Below are 19,212 nucleotides of genomic sequence, written 5' to 3'. Positions count from 1 at the left end.
AGGAAAGAGAATATTTTAATTCTTGTGGTACATATGAGTAGCAGGGGCATGAGAGACCTGTGGGGGAGCTTTCATTAACCATAAACAAGTCTTAATCTAACTTCTAAACCAGAGCTCCCCTTCTTCTCTTCTGCTTGTATTGTTCTGGTTGCCCCAAGTTGTCCTTTCACAGATGTTGATAGATTTAGGTTTTTTTCTTGATTACTACCCTAGTAAAGACAAAGGCATATTATTCAAAGGCAAGAATGTACCTTAAGGCACCTTGAGGTGCTGCATTTTAAACTTATTTCAAGAGGAAGAGAGATTCTTAGTCAGTTACCTGAAAAATTTCAAATTGTTATAGATTTGTTAATTGTTTTTGCAGAGCTCCTTCACTTCATTTCGTTTATAGTTCTGAATGCTCCTTACAGAATTTAAGAAGTGTTTTCTTGTACATAAATGTTTTAACAGTACTGTTTCTCCTTGCACGTGTATTGAAGGCTGTGGTTCAGCTGAAGTCTTTCTTAAGCGTGACATTTGTCTAATGTAGTTCTGATAATTCGGACTCCTGTATCTAGGTAATGGTGAAGTATCAAATGAACATGCTGTCTGAGATGAGTTTGAAGATGATGTTGCAATGGGAATTAAGCAGTGGCATTTTTTCTGTTCTACACTGTGCCCTGAAGCAGGATATAGGCATTTCAATAAATAGGAAAACAAATGTAAACCTTTGCCAGTGGAATTTGTCTTTGGATATGTGCTGTTTTGTGGCACATGTTGATTGCTTGGCTGTATCCACGTTGTGTATTTGCTATTCTAATTCATTAACTGAAGAAACCCAAGTGCTAAGATTTCACATGAGCTGTCTGGTATTATAGTCATGGTCAGATGTCAGGAGACTCATATAAAAGATCAAGTGTTATTTACTGGAATGTTATTAGGAGCAAAAATGTGTAGGTGTTTCTGTGCAGCTTTGTAAATGCTCTTGGTTTGCATGAACACAATTTTTGATTGCTCACTAGCTGCTTACATGGAAAACTCCTATACTGTTTCCAAGGAACTGGAGTTTCCAAAACTCAACTGTAGGCACTGTGCCTGGGTGATGATACAAGTAAATGCAAAAAATGCGTGGGCATCCTCCACTACTTCCTCAGAGAAGGAATAGTGACCTAGCTGGGGAACACGTAGAGGGACTTCATTCCTACTTTTTGACATGAATTTTTGAACTTCCCTTTGGGCTGTCCTGAATGACAGCAAAACAATTATACTGTAGAGAGTCAGGAGCCTGGATTTGAATAAGAACATTTGCAGGCAAACTTTTCAATGTGAATTTGTAACTGATATGTTAGAATTTGTCTAATCTTGTTGTGAAACATAAGTTGTTTAAAACACCACCATGCATGTAAACAGGGAAAAATTGGATCCAACCTGAATGTGGCAGCTGGCTCTTTTCTGTGAAGATCTGAACTGGAAACTCAGTGATATCTGAACTGAAACATCTCAGTGACATTTGATAATCTAGAATCAGGCTTGGCAACATTCACTGGATGATTAAATCAATCATGCATATTTGCTTGCCACACATACATTTGTGCCCCCTCTGCTTACTCTTTCTTATAAATTACCAGTAAAATAGTTCCTAATTTTATTTCTGAGCCTGTTATTTTCCACCTGGAGTTGTGGAACAGCATGGGCAACATCTGGTGACTTAAGAGCAATGGATCCCTAAGGCCTCAGAGGGCAACATCTGCTTTCCAAAGAGGGACAGGCCCCCTGCACTGGTGACCTCCTCACCCCTTCTTCCACCACATTCCCTGACCTCTTCCCCTTGCTGGCTTAATGACAGATTTGGGATCCAAACTTGGTAATGAGCCCTGAAGGGTAGTCATTATTCAGGTCCTGTATATGTGTGGTCCTGCTCTGTTCCTGGAGGAAGAGGGAGAGAAAGAAAGCAACCTTAAAAAAAAAAAACAAAAAAAAAACTATTTAACTCTTATTTCTTTCCTGCCAATGGGCTTATGGAGAAGACTTTGGGGTCCAGGACAACCCAGGAGACAGCTGTAGAAAACAATAATGTGGACTTCTTAAAAGGGTGAAACTCTTCAGGATAGGCAGAAAGGTTGCTGGTCATCTGTGTGAACCCTACCTTTAATTAGGCAGTTAGTATACACTGTTGGCACCTGCATGCTCACCTGGCCATGCTTATTAAGTGTCCCCTGCTGTCTATGAGCTATCAGATCCTCCTTTTCCTTTATGCTGTGTGCTTTAAGACTGAGGGTAAATAAGGTGATGATATTTCTGGAAATCAGGTTATTTTTCTTTCCACTAAGATATTATTGCTTTTCAGTATGAAAAACCTGGAGTTAATTCCCTAGATTTTTTTTGAAAGTTTATGAATTTTGGTTGACATCTTCTGTGCCGTTTTCCCGCAAAAGGGAACTCTAGGGCCAGGTCAAAGGTCTGTCTAACATTATGCCTCATCTCTAGCATCAGCCAGCAATGAATATTAAGAAGAATCACACGAAGAACAAAGCACATATGTGTTTGTTTTTTTTTCCCCACAAAGAATAGGAAAAATACACAGCTTTTGCACTAAGGTGATGCATCTGAAGATAACTGATTTCTATTCCCCGTTCCAAAGCATAGAAAAAAGGGTATTTCTCAATAAAGCCATTGTAGAATTTTCTTTTTTTTTTTTTTTCAGTGAGAAAAGCATTTTATTTTTCCTTAATCTCATTCCCAGAAATGATAACACTTTCTTCCTTAAATAGTAACAGTCAATGCAATAGCTCCAGTCTTTGTTATGGCTACTGTTTTTATTGTCCTTGCTGTTAATTTAAAATTGTACTGTTTGTTCTTGTGTAAGTTTTCACTATATGTGAACACACCTACAAACACACACACAGGATGTGCACTGTGTTTACCTACACAGACTTTCTTGGAACATTTCTCCTTTTAACTGAACATGAAGCCTCGTTTGTAGAGCCACATCTGTAGATAAAAAAAAATGCATCAAATGTAAAAATAGGCAAAATCTGTTTAGCATTCTTATGAACAAGTCGTGGGAGCTTTTCTGTTCCCTTTTAAATTTCGAGTAAGTTGCCCACAGGATATGAGCTGCATTCTTAATTTCATTCACTCTTATTCATGTATGCTCCCCTAAGAAAGATGGTAATTGAGGTCAGCTGAGAGCCATGAAGTACTCCTGGAGTTGTATAAATTGTACACAGGTTTGGTTATGTGCTAGTAGCTATTCTTTGCAACCTAATTTGTCTCTTCAGCCAGGCAGAGGATTCTTGCAGTGCACTTTTTGGATGCCTTTCTCATGAATATAAGACCTTAGCTCAATAGAGAACACTGAGATAATTACTTCCTACCACAACCAAGGCTTTTAACTACATGCTTGAAAAGTTGGTCACAAAAAATCTTACCTAGATAACTAGGTAAGTGACCTCATTTTCTCAAGTGTAGAGTGTGCTGTGTAGCTACAGCTGAATCTAGTGTCAGCCTTACACTTTAAAACCCATTGACCTAAATCCTTTGTCGCACTAAGGAGATTTGTTGTGCCCAGCATGGCTCAGCATGCAGAGGGATGGATTCCTGCAGAGATGTTTCAGAAGTCAGCAGTCTTCAGTGTTTGCAGCTGCTGGATTGTGGCAGGGTATTGTGTGAGTGCTCATCCTGCACGTATGTGCAAAGTGAGTTAACATGCTTTGAATCATTAGTAGGGGTGGCTGGGACAACCTTGCCTGAATTGAAAAGAAGCATTTCAGATGATGGTTACATGTAACTAAGCTGTGGGCAGAGGTAATCCTTGGTAAATTCATGAACTGCACAGGCAGTGGCCTAATAAACTTCTGGTTTTGCATTCTTACTACTTGCAGTGCTACTTGCAGCTCAGAGTTCTGCAGTAGCCAGCGGAGATCTGATATTCATCATTCGTTAAAGTTTAGCTTGTGAGCATAGGCTTCCTCTTCTAAAGGTAGCCAGTAGCTGATATTCAAAAGGTGACAGAAATAAGTAATTAAAAGCAGTTTCTTGCAGCTAGTACCCATTGAGCACATGGCAAACTGTGAAGCATCTCAAATGCAAGGAAGTCCTTTCCTACATATACATTAATCTGAGATGTCATGAAAGCAGGAGTGTTTTTCATTAACATTGTTACAGGTTATCTAGGACCACAGTTTTTTTGTTTGTTTTTGTTTGTTTTTTTTTACATAGTTGGCTGACATAATTGGTCAGATTCTCAGTGGGAGCAAATGAGCATGCCTGGGACCAACCTCAATGATTTGGGTCTCCCAGACAGATGTTGTCATTTCTCTGCATGCTGTAGAACAAGTATCAGATGTTTCAGATACTTCCCTTTTCTCTAGATGTGTGGAAGCTATGTGTCTGACTGACAAAATCAGTGCAAAGGCCTTCAGTCACTAGCAGAAAACAAATCTCAGGATGACAGGAAGCATTTTTGCAGCTCTCACTTGAATCCCTCTCAGAGCTCGAGTTATTGTCCATGTCAGGATCCTCCAAGCCATCTTGGAAGCTGAAACTAGAACCCATGAGATCAAACCCTCAGTTTACTGAAGCAGGCTTTTTATGCTAAGCCTCTGGCAAACTACAGGGGGAAAAATGGGCTATAAGGGCATTCAGAGGGCTCTTCACAAAAGCAGCTGTATGGCTGTTAGATATTTGATTATCCCTGGGAAAAAAAAAAAAAAAAAAAAAAAAAGTCTCTTCTGAGCAGGAAGACCTCTTGCCTCCCTCACCAGTGCTTGATGCCTGGGCATTGAGCTGTGCCCTCTTAGCAGCCCAGGCAGTGTTCCCTGCCTGGAAGGATGGGTCAAGATGCCCAGCTCAGAAGGGGTACTGCAACTGCCTTTTGCGTTCAGAGGGTTCTTCTCCATCTCATCATAAGAGACAGAAGGAGTTGGAGCTGGTCATTCTTGAGAGGACGGGACTGAGAGACTGCAGGGACCTGTCCCCTAAAGCATCCCCAAAAAAAGGATTTCTTGCCTATCCTCCCAACATTTTTCCTTAAGAAAGCTCCAGCACAAACATATTCAGTTTCAGGAAGTGCCACCTCATGAAACCTGATCACTTCCTAGAAGCTCCGGGGAACAGAATTGGACGGAGCATTTGAGGTTGCTGCTCCTCATAGGGAAACAAGCTGTGGTCTCCATATCTTCAGCAACTGCAAGTACCATGGCAGAAAAATGCTTGGGCTTTTCCACCTATGGCAAGTATTGAAGCTTTTACAAGCAGTCTCATCTTGTTTTCAGCTGGTTCATTGTGTGGAACTGTGTTGGCCTTCTTGTTGAAGTAAAATGTCTCTTTTTTTTACCATTGTGGTGTGCTGCTTTCAATAAGCACTACACACAATTTTGCATCTTTCAGATGTTACCATCCACTGTTCATGTTGCTAATATGAAAATCACTAACAAGGCTTGGTAATGTGTGACTTAGCCATGTTTTCCAAGCATATTTCTTGACACATTTCTGATGTGGGGGCTCTGGCTGTGTTTCCACCAGAAGGGATACTTCCCACCTGTGTTTTAATGACACAGCTAAGCCTGGGGAAGCAGCAGTAAGAAGTACTCCAGAAAGCTCAGCACAAGCACTAAATGGAGCATGGTTTCTTTAACTGGGAAAGAAAAGGTTGCTCCAGTCATGCCAGATGCTGAGCTGCTCAGCTGTCAGACCTGTTCTATCTCTGTTATGACTAAGAAAGGTTAATTGCTCAGACACCCTAGTGCATAACAGCAAACTGCCTCCACAGCTGACAAATGGTCCTGAAAGCTGTCTGACTATGGGCCACTATGTTCCAAAACCTAGTGCAAAGGTTTTGACCTTAAAAATGTTACTGGTGATACTCATTTCCATGCTACACACCACTGGCTATCAGGGAAATGCTGCATAGCACATTCTCTCTCATTAATGAGATGAAACCAGGCTCTCTTGCCCAGACAAACAAGATATTTGCCAAAGGAAACTGGACCAAAAAGGAGAAAAGTACTAACAAGATAGAAATTAACACACAGGCTCAACACAAGCTTAATGATAAGAATCCTGAGGGGAAGACAGTTGGGCTGGGTTCTGTCTCTGTTCAAGAGTCTGTGCACACTGAAGAACACGAGCAGAGAGCCACCTGATCCAGAACCAAAGAACACAAGAAAAACTTTCTTAAACTGCCTTTTCCTGTGACTCTTTTGAGGCTTTTTCTAAACCATTTTTGTTTGGCCTACCAGAGGATACTTGGCGTGCCTTGAGGATTCAAGGCAAGACTTCTTCCCTGGCGTTTGTGTCCTGTCTTCAACCATGGAACTCAAACTGTGCCGAGCTGCACAGATCTGAGGTGGGAAACTGTTGTCGGAACCTGAAGACAACTGAGGTGCATAGAATTGAAAAGTAATTTGTTCATACCTAGGGAATTCCACGTGGTTGTGGTTTGCAGGGTCAGCAGTGCACAGACAGGTGGATGGTGTCATTAGAAAAACGGGTACTCCAGTGCAAGAAGTCTGTGGCAATGCGTCACTGGCAATAGCACATCTCCATAGGACCAGGATGGAAGAGCAACTTTTCTCCTCTCTTCAGCAAAGCAACTGATTTCCATCACAGCAGTCATCCCATGGGAGGCTGGATTTGCATGTGTGACTTCGAAGATTTCACTAAAGTGGCAAGTGACATTATTGGATGTACTTAGCAGCAATTGAAGTGATACGAGTAGGAACACATCTTTGCAAAATTTAACTCTCTAGAAGCGTAAGGAGTGAATACTCACTCTGACGCCTTCCAGAAGCAGAACCATCTGTGTGATTTCTCCTGTTGCCACTGATCAGTTATGCCCAGAGGAGAATGAAAGATTGATCAGCTGGCTTCATTGAGAACTAGCAGACTTCTTCTTCAGTCCCACCAGCAGACACTATTGTTTTTCTTTTTTGTTTCCCAAAAGAAAACTTCTGCAAGTTGATATCTGATTGCAGCCTCTGCAGCTGAAACAGGATTTAAGCTTGCTTCTTTGAGCATCTTTTTCCTCTTTTCCTCCTCCATTTTTGGAGCTGATTGCTGTTAGAGGAACACCTGGCTCCACATTATAACTTCTTGTTGCCTCTTATGTTTTCCAGAGAGCACCAGCAAGATACCAGTATCAACAGAAGGGACAAAAACTTCTTCACGTAAGTTCCATTAATAGAGTCTTCCTCTCTGATTCTCTTTGTTTTTTCCTGAACTGCTTCTGCAGCTGTGAGACTGCTTCTTCTTATCACCTGCATCAGTTCACCTGCATCCAGAGCCTCAGAGCCTGCTTATGACCTTGAATGCTTCAGGGACTAAGAGATGAATGAAGAAGGGTTAAGCATACCTGTTAATATCCTGGAGTTGTACTGAGGATTAAAACGTGGCCTGCAGTTGTCAGCCTGCAAGCAGCCCAAATGAAAGCATATTAGAGCTGTTAGGACCTGTGTTTTAAAAAGCACTTGTTGCTCCTTTCCTGTAAATCCTAGCAGCTGTACATGAACTTGAGCATATGGATATACCAGTTTCCAACAGAAAAACTGCTGCCTAGACTGTTCTGTTCTTCTGGGCTCTAGGTGGACAGCCCGACAGCTCTTCAGGATCTGTGGAGGTAGACACTACCACAGTTTAACTGCTTTCAAAACTGCCTTTGGCATAATAGGAGCCTTCACTGGGTGGTTTCCTTTCAGGTTGGTGGAATTCTGCTTTCAGAATCCTGCTTGCAGTTATATATTTTACACCTCTGGAGTCACTCCTGGAATGACCGCAATGAGAAGTCACTTTCATTATTTTAACTGTTGGGGTTACTTTATATATGGTCACAATTCCAGCAGTTGTCTCTACTGCTGACTTTGGCTGATGGAGTTGTGGATAGACGTGCGTAAGCCGAGCATCCCAAGGATTTACAAGATGCACGTATCCTGCTTGGCAGAGAGACTGGGGTCCTGCTAGCTTTTTGAGAAGGCTATGTCTGGCAGAGACAGGTTTTAGTGTGAGATGACAGTGTTTGTAGGCTAGATCAAGGAAAACAGTGCAATTGCCAGATTTTGCATTTAGCATGCCTGCAGCCTTCCCTTTGATGCATCTGCGTGTGTGGCGACCTACTTCTGAAATCTTGGCACTACTGCCTGACAGAAAAGCCATTGGATGTGCCCATATTCTTTCATGTTCTCTGTGGAGCCTGTCACCAGTGCTTCACTGGGGATCTATAAGACCACATAGCTAATAGCAAGTGTCCCGTAACCATTGGAACCATTCTTGTTCAAAGAAGGTGACATGCTGGTCACTGACTCCACTGTGCTCCCCCTTCTGCAGCAAGAATGCAGACCCTGCACTTTGCTCCCTTCTTTCCCATGAAATATGTTTCTTGTTCACGAGTGGTCTATTTCTTTGCCTGTGTCCCTTCCAGTGCCTGCTGTTACATTTCTCTCTCCTCTTTACTGCTATTGTTGACTGGAAGGAAGGAGGCAGGCATGTTCAAAAGGCTGGCTGCATTCCTGATAAATCCACTGCACTTGCAGATGCAGTGCCAAGCGGCACATCATGCTGTTGGCTTGAAGAGAGCAGAGAGTAAAAAGTTCGATGGCTGCATGATGAGATCTTCTAATGTGCATCTCTTTGGTGTTCTGAATAGGTCTCTGCTGTGTGGCTGGATCAGATATCTGTTCAGTGCCAAACCCAGCTTGGTGCCTGGGTCCAGACCACTTCTGCTTTCCCTGCCATTGCAGCATTCTCTTGCTGACTGATAATATCTGAGGTCTTGAGCATCAGTTATTTTTTCCAGACCTTGCAAATGCAAATAAATTATCAGTGTGCTGCTTCTCCAGTTGGAGATTGGCTGTAGTGAATGATCATGTGTGAATCACCAGGTGTTGATAGGAGGGCTTACAGAGCAGTCTTAGCTTTCAAGTGTGGTTTTACTCTGGCTAAAAGCTGACTCTGTTAAGCAGCAGGCTTACCTTTTCTGCCTGGCATGACATCTTGCTAAATATTTCACTAAAGAGCATGCTGTATGCCTCACCTGCTCCTAGGGATCGCAGGCTGGTTGCCCCTCTCTCAGTGGCATGTCACACTGCTGCCTCAAGCTGACTGCTCTCCCTCCAGACACTTCCTTCCACCTGACAGCACTCCTGAAGCACACTTCTGAATTCTGTATTCATGCATGACACTACGTTCCACTGGACTCTAAGACAGTGAAAGCCTGTGCAGCCACCCAAACACCTAGCCCTGTTTTGCTGCACGGTTCAGTTTCTTACAGCGCGGGAGGTTCAACCCCTGTACGAGGCTGGCATGCTTCTTTCATTAACTTTTCTTAGTGCTTCCTTTGTGTGATTTCCCTTGAGGTCTGTTTCCTTCAGCTGTCCTACAAGATTGTTTGCCATCTTGAGAATGGTTCTTTTTTTTAATTTGCAACCACTTTGGGTCTGGTGCTATGTCCAGTTTTCCTCTGGAACACATCCTGCTCTCCCTTCCAGCTTCAGCTTTCTCCAGAGGTCGTAGCACTCAAGGACTTGCTCTCTTTTAAGCCACAGAGGTACTTATCCATAGTTACGGAGTCCTGACTGCCCATTTGGAGTTAGGAAATGAGAAGATAAGCAGCTAGCGTCTCCTGGGTCAGCATGTGGATCTTCAAGACCTACTGCTTTCCACTTTCCTCTGATGGTGTTGCAAACAGCTGAACAGTTTGCTCTCTCTTTGCCAGTTTTCTCCTGGTCTTCTCTCCCAGGACTGTGGAGCATTTTTGCTGTAACTGATTACTGATTATTCACAGTGTGCCTAGGACACACTGTACCAACTTTGAAGTTCTTTGCTTTCTGGACCTATCTCACTTTTTTCCTCTGCTTCAGCAGGTTTCTGATTACTCCAAAAAGAGAATTAAAAAAAAAAAGTCAGAAAAGAAAGTCCTTCTTGGGGAAGATGTTTGTGCTCCTCCAGTATGACAGTGTGGCTGTGTCTTTATTCTTACAACTTTGTTGTTACCTTCTGTGTGTTGCAGAACCCATGCTTAGGATACAAGCTTCAACAGAAGGAACAAATACTTCCTCCTGTAAGTACATACAAGCTGTTTAAATTATTGCTGGCAAGCCTCTTGGATGCAGGTTGGATGGGTCCCTGGGCAACCTGATCTATTACTTGATCTAGCAGTTAGCAACCCTGCCTGTGGCAGGGGGGTGTGAACTTGAGGATCCTTGAGGTCCCTTCAAACCCAAGCCATTCTATGATTCCATGATATGACTCTATGCTTTTTCTCCCTCTAGCTCAGCAAACAATGTGCTTCTATCTAAAGCTACAACAGGGGCTTGGGAGTGACTGGATAGGATTCCTGAACCTACAAATACATCTTTAAAGGGTTATTTCTTATATATATATATGAGAATAACTCTCAGATCCATGTCCTTTGCAGTCTGAGGGCTAAACACCCTCCTTTAGAAAGGTCAAATGCATATTTGGGCAGGGCAAAGGAAGAGGAAACTGCTCCAGTGCTTCCCACGTGAAATTCCCTTCCCTGCTTCCACACACTCTGTCACTGGAGTGGCTGGAACATCCTCCAGTCCAGCCATTCTTAGCCAGAGTGCCTTTCCCTTCATCTCTGTGCTAGCTGGTGCATGTTATAGCTTCTTAGGCCCTTTTCCCTGTACCCAGTGGGAAGAAGATGAGGAAATTGTGGGCATCTTCGTGTGCATCTTCTCTCAGCTGGGACAGAGAGCCAGCATGGGGGCAAGAGCTGTCCTGTCCCTTGTGAGGTAGAGACAGGAGATTGTCTCTCTGCTCATCTTGAGAGCACACTGGGACAAGTGAAGAAAGTGACTCTTTTCTTCATCTGTAGTTTCTCAGGGAAAGATGCTTCCCAGTGGTAATGCTAAGCACTTCCACTGTTGAGTACCATGAGGTAGAGCTTTTAACTAGACCCAGATCCACCACCTACTCAGCCTGGTTTTGTGCCATCTAGGACACTTCAAACAACTGAGGTCACTGGTGTTGCAGGAGGTAGGGTGTTGATGTAAAGCATTAAGTATTGGTAGCTGTCAGAAATGGCATGGCAGGTGAGATTGACCAGTGGTGTCATCCACCACAACTGTTCCAGCGCTGCTATAAAATACTGTGTGCCCTTAACTTAAATCTCATAGCTACTGTAGTAGCAAAAGGGGAATGATCTAAGCCAGGTCCCTGGATACCGAATTCTGAACATTTCTGGTATTCTCTGTGAGACACAGAAGATTTATTTCTATAGATTTTCTTCTCAACTATTAGGCTGATCAGTGTTTTAAGTGCATCTTGAAAGAATTTTAGAAATCTGATAGGTTATTTAAAATGATCAAAAAGCTTTCTGCCAGAAGGGTAAGAAGAGTAAATGCTCTTGGTCTTTTTTTTTCCTCCAAAGCACAGCAGCAGGGAAGGTAAGAGTAATTCCTGGAGTATTTTAAAACAGTCATTTCTTTCTGCTTTGTTCTCAGTTGAATTGGTGTTTATCAGAAGTAATTGTATCCAACTCACTAAAATAAGTAATAGAGGAGAGAGAGCAGCATTGGATATTGCTGTCTGTCCTGTGTAGCAAAGGTACTACAAAGCAGGAGGGAGCTGATGTTTATTGCTAACAGATGTGAATGTCTACTCACACCATACAGCAGTGAGGGAATTAAGTCCATATACTTGTCCTGAAGTTGCTTAGGGCTTTTCTTTTCTGAATTTCAGTGGGACATGTCCATGCCACACTTGTCACTGTCAATCTTGAACAGCTACGGGAGATAAAATAAGCTGTTTCCTTCCACTTCTCATACAATGGTAGATGTTTCAGAGAACACACTGGCACAGTCACTGTTGATCATTTGCTGAGAAGGACCTGAGAACAGCAGTGATTACATATGTGCTCTGCCCGGAGCTTTCACAAATGAACAGGCGTGTCAGGCTTTGCTTTCTTAGAGTTCCTGTGACCAATGTATTCAGAGCAAAAAATTTCAAAAAATCCTGTCTCTGCCAGACACTCCACAACAGACATCCCAAAACTGAAGGTCCCTTTACCCTTTAATGTGTGTATGTACTTAAACTCCAGCCTGTTTTGAGAGTGTGAGCCTCCATGCTAAAGGAGAAGAAAAAGACCACAATATATTTCCAGTTGCACACAACAGGCTGATGAGTGGATGAGGCAGTAGTCCAAGGGAGGAGGAGAAAGGTTTTGTGTCCTGTTTCATAATGTGAGACTTTCTGAGATGTGATTGCTAACAATCCCCGTCAGGTAGAAGTGATTGCCGCCTTCCTTTCCACCCCACCCCTTGAACTGTCCCATATATGTTTATTTTTCATTGTGTAATACTGAAAGCTAGGTTAAAACTTTCATTTTCTTTAACAATTAAGTTCTTTTTTTTTTTTAATTTCCCGATGAATGTAGTGAACAAATCGATCATAATTAGACCCATTTCTGCTCTCAATACCAGGAACTAGAGAGATCATTCTTAAGCACATCAGGACAGTGCGAGGATGGAAGACAATTTTTGTCCCTGTGTTTTCAGGGCTACAGATCTCCAAAACACATCTCTTATGATCCTGCAATTTCCTATTGCTCTGATGTTGCACTGAAAAAAGTAAATCTGAGGCTTCACTCTAGTGCCTCGGTTTTATGGGTTCAGTCAACTGTATTCAAGACTAGAGAAGGAAAACGTGTTGGTCTTTTTGCTCTTCTGGGACATGTTACTGAAAGGATCTTGGCTTCTCACTGACAGGCAAAATAGCGTATGTATGGCAGTCCTCCTTTTCTTTAGAAAAGTGTTCCAAAAAGTTATATTCTTGTCTGTAAATTTGAACATGCCTGGAAAAAAATTCAAAAGCAGTGAGGCTTCCTGTTTTAAAACAATCAGCATTGCACACAGCCTCCTGATGGGGGAATACTGCAGGAATATATGTGAGTGAAAGGAAGTAGCGGACTTTGGGGTATCTGTCTATGGTCGTCACATCTCCTGTTGGCCTGGGAACTGTCTGCATCACAGTACAGGTGTATAGACCATCCATGACGCAGTGCCTTAGCTTACTGTTTCTAAGAACAGCAGCAGTTCTGAAACTCATGCTCAGAGGGTTAAATTGAGTCAAGAGCTGAGTGTTTTTAGTGGTAGGAAATGAAGTTAGAGGGAGCTGAAACTTGTGGAAGTATGTTTCAGACTGGTCATCAGGGAGGGAAGGATTTACTTAATTGCATCTTGCAACATTATCTGCATGCCGTTGTTTATGCTGCCCACTAAAGAGCTGCTCCTTAGTATGTCTGCAGAGATGCTTCTTCCAGCAACAAGCCTGGGTGCCTTGTGTAGCCTGCCTGGTCCAAAACCAATACTCAGTTCAGATTGTCCACTCATGCAGAATGGTGAGCCAACAACCACGAAGATGGATCCCCTTGGAACATATTCTTCATTTTGTAGCACGTTGATGTGATGCACTGCTGGGGGAAATGAGTATTGATAGAAGAACAGGTGGAAGGCTGGCCTCACCTTGTCTATGGCTTCTTGTTTGGAAGAGTACAGAGAAAGTTGCTCTAGCTTTTGGCTGGAGAGAAAGATCCATTGTTGGTCATTTGTTGCAGAGGTTATTTTAACCTTATTCTCCCTCAGATTTTTGTTCACGCCTTTAAAACCTATGCATATTTTTTAATTTTTTAATTTTAAAAAAAGATTAACTGGAGGAGGGATGTATGGGTTAGGACTGCTCATCTTTTCTCTTGAGATTTAATGACTTGTGAGCTCCAGGCCCAGCACAAGAAGACACCTTCTTAATATTGTGTTTTGTCATTGCACAGCAACAAATGCCACTCTACATTTTAAGTGGAAAGCAGATACAGCACACAGCAAGGAACCATACAAATACTTTTTGCTTGTCACATTTTCTCACGTAAAATCTTGAGCTGATTTGTAAAAATGTTCTATGCTGACCAGTAAAACCTACTTTGACACAGTATTAGAGTCTTTTTTTTTTTTACAGTGTTTTTAATAGGAATATTTTGCATCTACATGGTAAGCAACCTGGCCAGTAAATCATTTATGTCCTACAGTCTTGGCAGGCAAGTTCATTTTCTGTTAAGTTACTTCTTTCCTTCATCTGCTAAACTGAACAGTCTTCCTCCCCCATACTGGTTTATCTGTTGCCTGACATAGTCCACTTTCAAAAAAAATGCATTTTGTTTAAGAACCGTACAAAACTAACTCATCATTTCTAGAAGACAAAAACCTTCATCCTCATGGAATAGGTTTCGTGTGGTTGTTTCTCATGTCTTCAGGATCCTATCCGATCTTCAGATCAAGAAAATGCAGAGTGGAGAGTGAAACCCCTCTTTTAGGACTTTCCTTCTTTCTGAGGTCCATGGGAACTGCAGTTCTTTTAAGATACAATGTGACCTGGTGACCAGTTACCTTACTGGATACCAAAATGCAATATGTGTAGAGCTTCTGCCTTAACTCGGTTTCTTCTGTTTCTTTTGGCTTCATTTTGTTCTCAGTTTGACAGAAGTCTATTTCTAGCATTCTAATATTCCAGTGCTGCATCCAAGTATAAGGAGCAGGAAAAAGCAGTACATGCTACTTTGCTGTTGAACATGTGTTTAGCTTCTTTCAAGTCAAAAGAGCTCCCCTGCTTGGCTGTGAAACCCAGATATAGTGGTAGCAGCTCAGTCACTTCTGAAATGGAACTATCTTCAAGTGAAACAGCAGAACATTTTAGGAATATCCAGTTGCAGGGCCAGGTCACTTGAGACTGGATGGGAAGAGGAGAATACTGTAACCAGTTGAAAAAGCTGAAGGAATGCAGATGATGGAGGCATTTACTGAGGTTACAGTTATGCCAGCACAGCAAGACTCCCCACTCCTGCTAGTGCAAGAATTTAGTCTGACATCCTCAACTGTCGGCGTTTAACTGATCCATGTCATGGGCTCAGAGGCTGCTTCTTCAGGAAAACCATATACCTGATGTCTTGGTGAGGCGGTGGGTCACAGGAAAGCACTATACCATCTCATCTATTTTGCTTTATTCTTTCCATTTATTTATGTATTTATCTATTGTGAAGAATCATGTCTGGAGAAAAAACTTCACTTTGTTGTGATGATACAGTGGGTGAGTATGGGAAAGGTCAGATAAATAGTTCTCAAGTTCTTGTTTAATGTAAAATTAATTTAAGTCTCCTGGTTAATGGAATGCTACGTAAATGGTATAGGTCCCCTGCTAAAACCCAGTGTAGAGTGCAGTATTTTCTAATTTCTTTCTCCACAGCAGGCACTAATCACAATGGAGAGCACAGTGGTAATCTCAGTGCTGTTATGATTTGATTTGGCGTGACAAATCCCGTTTCCTGTGTTTAAATTTTGCAGATAGGGCAAACTCTTGAATAAATAACATTTCCCAGAGATACAGCTTTCAGCCTTTGTGTGACTCTGGTCTAAGAGTGGTGTGACATTAAACGTCTGCTTCCAAAACACTTAATCTTGCAAGGTTCTCTGTAGCTGCATTCTCATTTCCCCAGCCTTGCTCTTGGATTGGCATTAAGGACCCGAGGTTAGGCCACTAAGCTAGAAAGGCTGGGCATGTCAAACTTCTGAGTCGTCACTGCTAATAGAAAGTCAGTTCTCTTCTGTGCTCTTTGGGTGTTTTTTTGGTACTTTGGTTTCTGTTTTTTGTTGTGTTTTGTTTGGTTTGGTTTTATTTTCATTCAAAGAGGTCATGGAGGTCAAAGGCAACAATGAGTATGAGCAATATTAAAATTGGAAGAAGCTGACATAACAGTCATAAAAGAATAAGAGGAATAGTTTGTAGAGCTTTAATAGAGCTACAGAGTGGAAGGGTTTTAAGGACATTGGCTTTAGCTATCCTTATATTTGTGCATACAGGTATAAATCTATAAGGCCAGTGCCTCAGCATTTCTGTACAATGAAGCAATAGTGTTTTCTGTACAAGGATGCAACCATACGTAGCTTTTAAAAGTATGTATGTATAATGGTGAAGGCAATGGTTTATTTCAGACTGTGATTTCTTAATGTCATGGATTACATCAAAAAAGCACCACCAAGCATGGGGAAGACCACTCTGCTGTCATGCATATTGTAAAGGAGCCTTGAGCTTGTGTTATTCCGGCACAAATTTTGCAGACGCACCTCCTGTTGCCTCTAACATGTTGTGGATCTTCTCCTCACTCCAAGATTCACACAGAAACTCTTCATATCGTTCAGCAGGAGGAGTGAGAAGTTAAATGTTTCTCAAAACTGTATTTCAAAGATTCCAACTCAAACCCAAGTGTAAACCTCCTCGAAAATGTATCTCTGTGGGAGGAAGAGAAAAAAAGCCTAATTCTCTTCGTTTCTACACAGTGCTGAAGTTACCTGTACTATGTGCCCAGCAGCGACTAAAATCAATGTCTTTTTGGTTTGCCAGCTTAGCCTATGCTGACTTGGAGGATGCAAGCTTATATCACAGAGCCGTGTTAGTGGTCTGATCTTGGTCTTTTGTTTGCTGTTTGTTCCATGGAAGGAAGTCCCTGGAGAGACACTATGATAAAAACAGGTGCTCAAGGCTTCCCATTCCTCACCTGCTATACCCTTCATGAGTAGTAACTATGAACATACTTTGTGGTGTTGGATCAATCTTTCAAGGCACTAAGGTAGTTTGTACTGAAGGAAGCTACACAACAGGTAGTAATAGCAGCTGGAATGTGGAAACAACATGGAATATGTGGCCTTAACAGCACACTTCTATTTTAGGCATTGGTAAATCAAGATATGGCCTTAGCTGGGCTGAAATCGGGAATGTCAGTCATTTGTAGGAAAGCATAAGGGAGTCAAAAAGCTCAGAGCAAGTGTGAAAAAAAGGATATCCACAACAGACAAAAAAAAAAAAGATGAATAGTGCTACATGGGTACAGGATAATACTAATACAACAGGCAGTTAGTAACTTAACCCTAAGTCCACTAATTCTGTTCATCTCTTTTTATTCCGTGTATTTTCTAACAATACACACCTACCCTTGAGGCATCCCAAGTAAGACCAACAATGCAAAATCCTCTGTGTTCAAGTTTCAGCTTTGACCGGAAAGTTCCAAGAAAGAGGAAAGCCCTAAAGGGCATTTAGATTTTCAATCTGAATTGCCCAGCATGTCTGGAGGTTTTACCAAGCTTACTTTGTTGGAAAAGACTGCATACCTGGCTTTCTTGGATAGTGTGTTCTGGGCTTTCTATTCTGCGTTCTCCCAGGGGAGATCTTAGGCTGCATCAGCAACACCAGTCTGGCGTAGCAGGGCCCTGCTCGGTGAAAGGTTGTTTTGAATTAGTGGTCAGGCGGTGGAAGCATCTGTCAAAAGGCAGAAATGGATGCAATACAAAGAAGACAAGAGACTGGGTCCGATGCTTTATTTTCATGCTGAGCCTCCAATTCACTCAGTTCTAGTAAACCACAGAAGGCAGATGCTGTTGTCTAGGAAGAAGAAACAAAGTTTCTGAGAGAGGAGTAAGGGAAGGGAAGGTACCCCTTAGAGTCTTTTGATTGATCTCCTAGGTTCTGCTGATTCCTGAGCAGGAATCCAGACAGCACCTTCCAGTTTAATAACTGGAAGAGCCTCAGCATTCAATTGGATTTGTTTCTAGAAGATGAGTACAGATGATTGCGCAGCAGTAGATAAAGGAACAAAAAAATGTATGCTATTATCCTAATAATAACTTGGAAAGTTTATGGCTTTGAATAAGTTCCAGTTGCTTAAAAATAACTCCTCAATAAGATACTTCTTAAAAGACGCAAACTGCATGACAGATGTTACATTTCAAAAGCCATAGGCAGAGCGCTGTGTACATAAATGTGATCTTCCCTTAACTGTATGGCTTTGAAAAGCCATCACTAAATCCCTCCTTAACTTCTCCACACAGTGTTATGTTACAGTAGAGACTCCACTTGGACTATAGCAGGTAAATAAAAAGCAATGATTTCCCTTCATGTTCCTATTCTAACATATTCTAACAGTGCAGTGGGAGCCAAGATAAAGCCTCAGGAAGAAATTACCACACATCTTTCATGTCCACATCTCTTCAAATTGCCTCTTGGTAACCTCTCCTAACTGGATGCAAAGTGGGAAAGTTGTATCTCCACTGACTTTCATTATCAAAATGTTCCCATAGGTTCCTAATGGTTTCTGCTCTTCTTGACATTCTCCTATACAGCAATGAGAACAAATCACTGTACTCACTGCAGCAATTAAAGAGTAGCTTTTTACAGCCATCGTCTTTCTAGGTGTACATCTTCCTAAGTATTTAGTGGTAGTTAGCTAGTCAGTGAATTGGGGTTGTACCTGCAGTGGTATGGAAATGCATGGTAAGGAGCACAAAACACACATTTTGGTTTTTTAAAAAAGAAATTACGCCTTGGGGGGAATTATCCTTTATGATTTATGTCTGGTGCATGTCAATATGTTGTTTTGGAGAATATATATATTTGTATTTCTCTGTGTGTTTGATTAGGTGTATGCTTATATATACACATATACAGTGCAAGAAAGGTTCTTGTATTGCTTTAGATTTTCTTATCCTGATTGCCCACTCTTAGTGCTAGTAACTGCAACTTTACTACAAATATACAGAGCTCATAGGTGTTATTAATAATTTATGTTAGTCTCAGCATCCAACTTTCTGAGATCTATTGGCAAAATAAGTCCAGGTTTTCCCTTCTGTAGGGGTCTGCTTGTCGGAAGGGAAGAAACTTCCAGTGACTCCCATATCCAAGCTGCATCAACCCTACTGCAAGCTAAAATAGCATTGGGCGTTTCTAATTTATGGTGGATGTTCATAAAGGCACAGCCTAAGGTGCTAGGTGAAGGGAGGCTGAGGATTGTTTTGGAGCACTGGAGCAATGTTTGTCCACTCCATCACTGATGTGCTTCCTTGTGTTATTCTGCTCCTCATCAGCTGCTGCTTTCCAAGGCACCCAGGTCACATTATAAATATTGTGTGTGTTGAGACCTATCCCAAGATGGCAATATGGGTACCACCTCACCAGCTCATCTCCATTCACTCCAATAAGCAGTCCTCTTATATTATCCCAGCAGATGTTGCAATTCCCAGAAACTCCCAGGTGCCTTTATACCATATCAGAGAGAATTCAGCATACAGCCCTGTTCAAGTCATAAAACCACCACCCAGATGTGCTAAGACACAGCCTTCCCACAATTTAGACACTGGAACATGAAAAAAAAAACATGTATAAATTGTTTGAGATGAAGGG

General features: G+C 41.9%; 1 protein-coding gene across 11 annotated transcripts in view; it reads left to right on the top strand.

Annotated features, from left to right (window-relative positions):
* NRG1 (neuregulin 1) overlaps positions 1 to 19,212 on the top strand; it is a 384,342-nt gene that overhangs the window by 243,593 nt on the left and 121,537 nt on the right. For 8 of the 11 annotated variants that reach the window (XM_021380039.1, XM_021380040.1, XM_021380043.1 and 5 more), the window contains 2 exons: positions 7,098 to 7,148; positions 9,983 to 10,033. In XM_021380039.1, the coding sequence (XP_021235714.1) occupies positions 7,098 to 7,148; positions 9,983 to 10,033 (102 nt within the window). Of the gene's footprint in view, positions 1 to 5,064; positions 5,213 to 7,097; positions 7,149 to 9,982; positions 10,034 to 19,212 lie in introns of those variants that run through there. The other 3 variants (XM_021380044.1, XM_021380045.1, XM_021380038.1) reach the window with 3 other exon arrangements.

The sequence above is a fragment of the Numida meleagris genome, chromosome Z, assembly GCF_002078875.1.
Source record: "Numida meleagris isolate 19003 breed g44 Domestic line chromosome Z, NumMel1.0, whole genome shotgun sequence".
Classification (NCBI taxonomy): domain Eukaryota; kingdom Metazoa; phylum Chordata; class Aves; order Galliformes; family Numididae; genus Numida; species Numida meleagris.
This window is presented reverse-complemented; position numbering and strand designations above follow the sequence as displayed.